This window comes from Aptenodytes forsteri, unplaced genomic scaffold, assembly GCF_000699145.1.
Source record: "Aptenodytes forsteri isolate BGI_AS27 unplaced genomic scaffold, ASM69914v1 Scaffold617, whole genome shotgun sequence".
Taxonomy (NCBI): Eukaryota; Metazoa; Chordata; class Aves; order Sphenisciformes; family Spheniscidae; genus Aptenodytes; species Aptenodytes forsteri.
Window position 1 is genome coordinate 188,663 of NW_008796119.1, and position 5,586 is coordinate 194,248.

Below are 5,586 nucleotides of genomic sequence, written 5' to 3' on the forward strand. Positions count from 1 at the left end.
GAGATGGGGGTGCGGGGAAAGGTGGGGGGCGGTGCTGGTGCAGGATGGGGATGCAGGGGGTGCTGATGCAGGATTGGGGTGCTGGGGGGCTGCTGGTGCAGGACAGGGGTGCAGGGTGCTGATGCAAGTTCAGCTTCAGGGTGCAGGATGGGGGTGCTGCTGCATCCCCAGCCTGGAGCACACCCCCAGGCAGGGCCAGACCCCAACATGCCCAGACCCAGCAGGTAGCAGCTCACCGAGCCTTCGGGTTGCCGGGGCTGGGGTCACCCGCTCTGGAGCCACCCCAGCCCGCTTTTGCCTTGCAGCCACACCGACGCACAACCACCGCCGGGCCCCCCCCCGACCCACACCCACCGCCGGGCCTGCCTGAAGATGAAAGTGTTCGTGTGCTGCGCTTCCAGTAAGTACCCCCCGTGCCCACCCTGGGGGCTGCGGGCGAGCGGGGTGTGGCGTGGCCTGCCGGCGGGTCCCCCATCCCTCCTGGGCGGGGCGGGGGGGCTGCGGCACAAGGTGGCCAGGGAGTGTGACCCCCCCCATCCCCTCTCTCCCTCGGGCAGAGCCCCTGGCCCATCAGCGCCGTGCCCTCCCCGCCGCCGCCCGCAGGGCAGCCCCAGCCGTGGGGTGGGGGTTCGGGGCCGCCCCGGTGCCACCCTCACCTTCTCGCTCTTCCCCGCAGAAAACTTCAACCCGGAGATGCCCAAGCTGGAGAAGAGCATCAGCGGCACCAGCCCCAAGCGGGAACACTTGCCCCTGGCCGTGGCTGCCGCGCTTTTCCTCATGACGCTGCTGGCCTCCTAGCTCCCGGCGCCTGTGAGGGCCTGGCCAGCGCAGCTCCGCCGAGTGGGGACCCCCCAACCTGCCGCCCCTTGTGAGACCCGGCGGGGAACCACCGTGGGACTGCCTGGCTCCTCCGCACCGCCACCCCCCTGCCCGGAGAGCCGCCCCGCGAGGCAGGGGGCCACGGCATGCACCGATCCCGGCTGGGACTCGCCCCCCACCCTGGCTGTGGCTACATCTGCGAGGATGTGGTTTGGTGCTGCTGCGTGCACCGCACCTTCCGCCGACACCGTCCCACAGCGTGGAGTCCTGCCCACAGCCCACCCGGTGCCCCGTGGCTGGGGGGCAGTGCTGGACTGGGGAGCCCAGTGAGGGCAGGGACCCCCAGGGCCGGGCAGCTTGTACATACCTACATAGAGATCTATACATACTGTACAGAGAGTGACTATATAGATATATCTACACTGTACCATAGGCAGTGGCGCCGGCCCCAGGCTGGCTTGTACATAGTTGAACGTGTTGGATTTTCCTCGTCTTCCGTGAAGACCTGACCTATGCAAACGCACAGACACTTTTTGGGGAAAACAAAACAAAAAAAAACAAACTCAACCTTTTTTTCAAGTGCTTTGGCTGGTGATTTTCATATTCTGCTCTTAGTCTATTAAAAAAAAAATAATAAAAGGATAAAAAAAAAAGACCCCTGTCACGGCGGCGTGCAGCGCTCCTGGTCAGCCGTTGGCCAGCCCTGCCCTCCGGCACGGTGGGCTCTGGCCGGGGCAGGGGTCAGGCGAGGGCAGCAAGCGCCAGGTGCCGACCTTCACCGTGCCGCCTGCCTCGCCGGCCCTAGGCACCACGGTTCCAGTCATGGGCTCAGCGCCGCTGGCAGCAAGGGCAACCTGGGGAGATGCGGGGCGCTCCCCCCCCACCTCCCACCGGCTCTGCTCCCCACTGACCCCCAGGCGCCAGCATGGAGCATCCAGCAGGGACCTGGTGCTGCCCGCAGGAGGACAGCACGGCGCGGATGTCAGGCAGCACCCTCAGGTAAGAGCAGTGCAAGGGCCCTTGGCACGCATCCCCAGGGTCCTTGGGGGGTGCTGGGCTGCAGTGGCTGGGAGCAGTCCGGGGAGGAGTGGGTGCAGGAGAGCCCTCCTCGGTATCCTCACTGGTTGTACAGGGTGAGCGGCTGCCGGCAGGCACCCCAATGTGCCTGGGGGCCCCGTGGGAATCCCCGTGTTGCCCCCACCAGCATGTCTGGCTCCGCCAGGCATGCTGGCTCCTGCCAGCGTCAGGGGGGATCTGGCACACGCCTGTCTGCACGGCAGCTCCCGCAGGATTTGGGGATGCCCTCGGCTCCCCCCCCCGGTGCCTTCAGCGAGGCAAGGGAATGTGTGGGGAGGGGGCTGTGCCCAGGGACCCACTGGGGATGGGGTCACACCCTTGGGGTGTTGCTGGGGCTATGGATGAGTGAGGTGCACCCAGCCCCATGGCTGGCACCCCACAGCCCTGGTGGGTGCAGGGGAGCAGCCGTGCAGGTCCTGACCCTGCACCCCGCTGGGCTGGGGTGGCCCAGTGCCCCCAGGAGGGGGGCAGCCACTCTCCCCACAAAGCAGTGTGGGACTCGGGGGGCAGTGGCCCCTCTCCCAGTAGGGACGGACCTGCTGTGGTTGCGGCCTCGGGGGGTCCACACCGCCATCACAGCAGGGCGGCCATGCTCCCCCCACCCCAGCAGGCGCTGCTGGGCGGTGGCTCGGCGTCCTGCCGGCCTGGGCTTGTCTGGGTGCGGGAAGAGCCGGCGAACCTGTCAGACGGGTCCTCCAAGCACTCCCGGCAGGCGCCGGCTCCCCATGTCCCCCCTGCACTCCCGCAGGCCTGGCCCACTGTGGGGCCGGGGACCCTACCCTGGACCCCCCTCCCCGGGGACTCAGGGTGCCACCCAGCACCTGGCTGCCAACCTTGGGCTGGAGCTACGTGGCAGGGCCAGGGTCCAGCCGGGGCAGCATCATGCAGCGCTGCCAAGGGCCGTATCCCCCTGGACGCTGGCAGATGGGCACCAGCCGCAGCCCCCGTCCCGGTGCGTGGCTGTGCCAGTGGCACGTGGCAGGGTGGGCTGGGGAGCCTGGTGCAGCCCTTGTTGGCCAGTGCATCGCGGGGGGGGGGGAGCAAGGGACTGAGTCAGCCGCCCCAGCACAGTGCGGCACGGCAAGCTCCGCTTGCAAAATTCCTCCTGCCGCTTGCCTCAACCTTGGCACTGCTCCACGGCGGGCATGTGGCACTGCTGCCAGCTCGGTGGGGACCAGCCACCCAGCCCTGCTCCGCTCCGTGCCCTCAGGCAGGGCACAGCATGGCACGCCAGGGGCAGCCTGGACCAGACTCCTGGGGTGCTGGTACAGGGGATCCCCGAGCCCTGCTGCTCCAAGGCAGGGGGGAGCCCTTGTTGGGACCCCAGTGCTGGGGCTTGGGTGCCCCCCGGGTGCTGGGGGGGCTTCCACAGCCCCGGCAGCAGGTCTGGCTCTAGGCAAGGGGTGTGCGCCTGGACCGGCCGTGTGGCACGAGGCTTTGCATCACCCCGTGGCAGCATCTGTCCTCCATGGCCAGGGCTGGGTGCATCCCACTCTCCGGCCAAACGCATAAGGGCCTGGCATGGCCAGCCAGCCTCGGGGACGCGGCTCTGCCCCTGCCACGCGCAGCCTGGCATTGGGCTGTGCCTACCTGCCAGGCTGCACGCAGCCGGCACGGAACGTCACCACGGCCTTCGCTCCCGGCCACGGACTGGACAACTCCTCTTCCTCCCCTGGCCTCACGGCCAGTGATGTCAGCCCAGGCAGGGGCTGGGGCGCACCTGGGTGTCCCGAACCGAGAAACCATAAATAGTTTGTCACGAGCTCCGTGGCCTCTGGCCAGCTCCACCTGCCCCGTGCCACTCTGCCACAAGTGTTTACGGCGCGAAATGGCTTCACCTTTGTCCTGTAAACCGCAGCCAGCGCAGCAGAAGCCCTGCCTGCGCGGGCACTGACCCTGTCCCACAGTCACCTGGGGCGACCCCCAGCGCTGCACGTACCAGGCGGCGTGGCTGTGACTATGCGCACGTGCGCACCACTGCTGGCACCCCTGCTGCCGCTGCGGGGGGGCGCCCCCCACCCTGCATGGGGTGCTGCCCACCCTGACGGTCACCCCGTCCCCCACCGTCAAGCCCCAGGTGATCCAGCACAGGGAGGTAATGGGGCACCCTCCAGCCCCGGCTTGTCCCTCGGGCTGTCCCCAGCAGGGGACACGTGCTCATCCTTCCTCCCCCAGTCCAGCCACTAATGCTGGCACTGCCCTTTTGCTGCGGGCCAGGCAGGGCAGTGACGCTGGGACCTGGCCAGGTCCCCGTGGCCTCACTCCCAGCCCTGTCCCCATGCGCTGGTGGCCCTGCCCTGGGGCTGGGGACTGCAGCGGAGGGGACGGGGGAGCCCTTCAGCCGACGGCACTGGGTACCACATCGTAGTCCCACAGGACAGATCAGCATGGTGCTCCAGGAGGCTCGTCACCTCCTCGGAGCTTGCACCAGCCCTGCTGGGGGGGACGGCCTCAGGTGCTGGGCTTTGCCAGGGGCTGCATGGCCTCCCCCCCATCGCTGCTCCCTGCCTCGGTTTCCCCAGGCACCTGGCACAGGCGCAGCCTGTCTCTGCCATGGTGGGGGCAGTACCGGGGCGATGCCAGGACCCCAGAGAAGGAAGCAGCTGCAGTGCTGACCAGCTCCCACCACCCTCTGGCTGTGCCCGTCCCCATGGCTTGCATGGGCTCCGTCTCCCTGATCCCAGCGGGCTGCGGCCCCAGGGGGGTTCCCAGGAGATGCTCCCTTGTACAAGCCACGGCAGCACCAGCTTCCTGGGAGCAGGAGGCCTTGCACAGTCATTAAGGTGCAGGGGATGATGTCAGGCCTGGCTGCAACGAGGGAGGATGAAAGGGAAGAAGCGGGTTTCCCCTCCCGCGGGAGCCGAGGGTGGGGAGAGAGGTCGGGACGCGGGAAGGACATGGGGGATGTGGGTGGGACACGGGACACCCAGCCCCACAACCTCGGCCCTGTGGGAGCCCGCGGCTGCTGGAGCCGACAGCTGCTCTCCAGTGTGCCGGCGTCTGACCAAGCCCCTCCAGCGTGCCAGGGGAGCGTTCCTCGCACGGCTGCAGCGGCGGGCATGCAACATTACCCACAATCAATGGATCATTATGTAATAAACAAGAGGAAAGTTGTTTTGCAAATGCGGCTGAGTTATCACTTCACAACACGGTGGCAAAGCATCTCTCCGCCGAGCTTAACAAGGATGGATCGGTGTTGGGGGCAGATGGGAGCAGATAGCAAGCCGCTGCGCTCCCCGCCAGGCAGCCGGCAGCGTGCCCACTGCGCCTGCTGGGCCCGCAGCCCCCCGCCCTGCACTGGAGGGTCACGGGGGGGGGGAATTTCACAATATCGAGCAAACAGAGAGCGGGGAGGGGAGCAGGGCAGGGGATGTGTGAGGGGTTCCTCCGGTGCTGGAGCAAAAGCCCTGGGAGAGCAGAGGCAGCTGATAAGGGCAGGGGGAGGAGGAGGGGGGGGCTGCCCCTGCCACCCCCAGCCCCTCCCGGACCCCGGCACCTTCTTGGCAGCCGCTGCAGCTTGCCAGGTCCCGCTCACCCAGGGACTCCTGATGTCTCCCAGCATCTCAAATAAGGGGGTTCCCCCCCTTTCCCCCGAGCCCCCGGGGGTCCACACCGCCTCCCGCGGGGAACAGCCCGGGCCTCACCCCATCATCACCCACACCCTCAGCCGGGGTGACCCCCCTCCCCCCT

General features: G+C 68.0%; 2 protein-coding genes across 2 annotated transcripts in view; both read left to right on the plus strand.

Annotated features, from left to right (window-relative positions):
- The window catches only part of LOC103905542 (ephrin-A3), a 6,385-nt gene extending 5,587 nt beyond the window's left edge, over positions 1-798 (plus strand). Inside the window, exons 4-5 of the mRNA XM_019474125.1 lie at positions 338-466; positions 677-798. Of these exons, the coding sequence (XP_019329670.1) occupies positions 338-466; positions 677-798 (251 nt within the window). The remainder of the gene's footprint in view (positions 1-337; positions 467-676) is intronic.
- A 946-nt stretch (positions 799-1,744) lies between these two features.
- Positions 1,745-5,586, plus strand: part of EFNA1 (ephrin A1) — an 8,875-nt gene continuing 5,033 nt past the window's right edge. The window contains exon 1 of the mRNA XM_019474126.1: positions 1,745-1,818. Coding sequence (XP_019329671.1) covers positions 1,745-1,818 — 74 coding nt within the window. The remainder of the gene's footprint in view (positions 1,819-5,586) is intronic.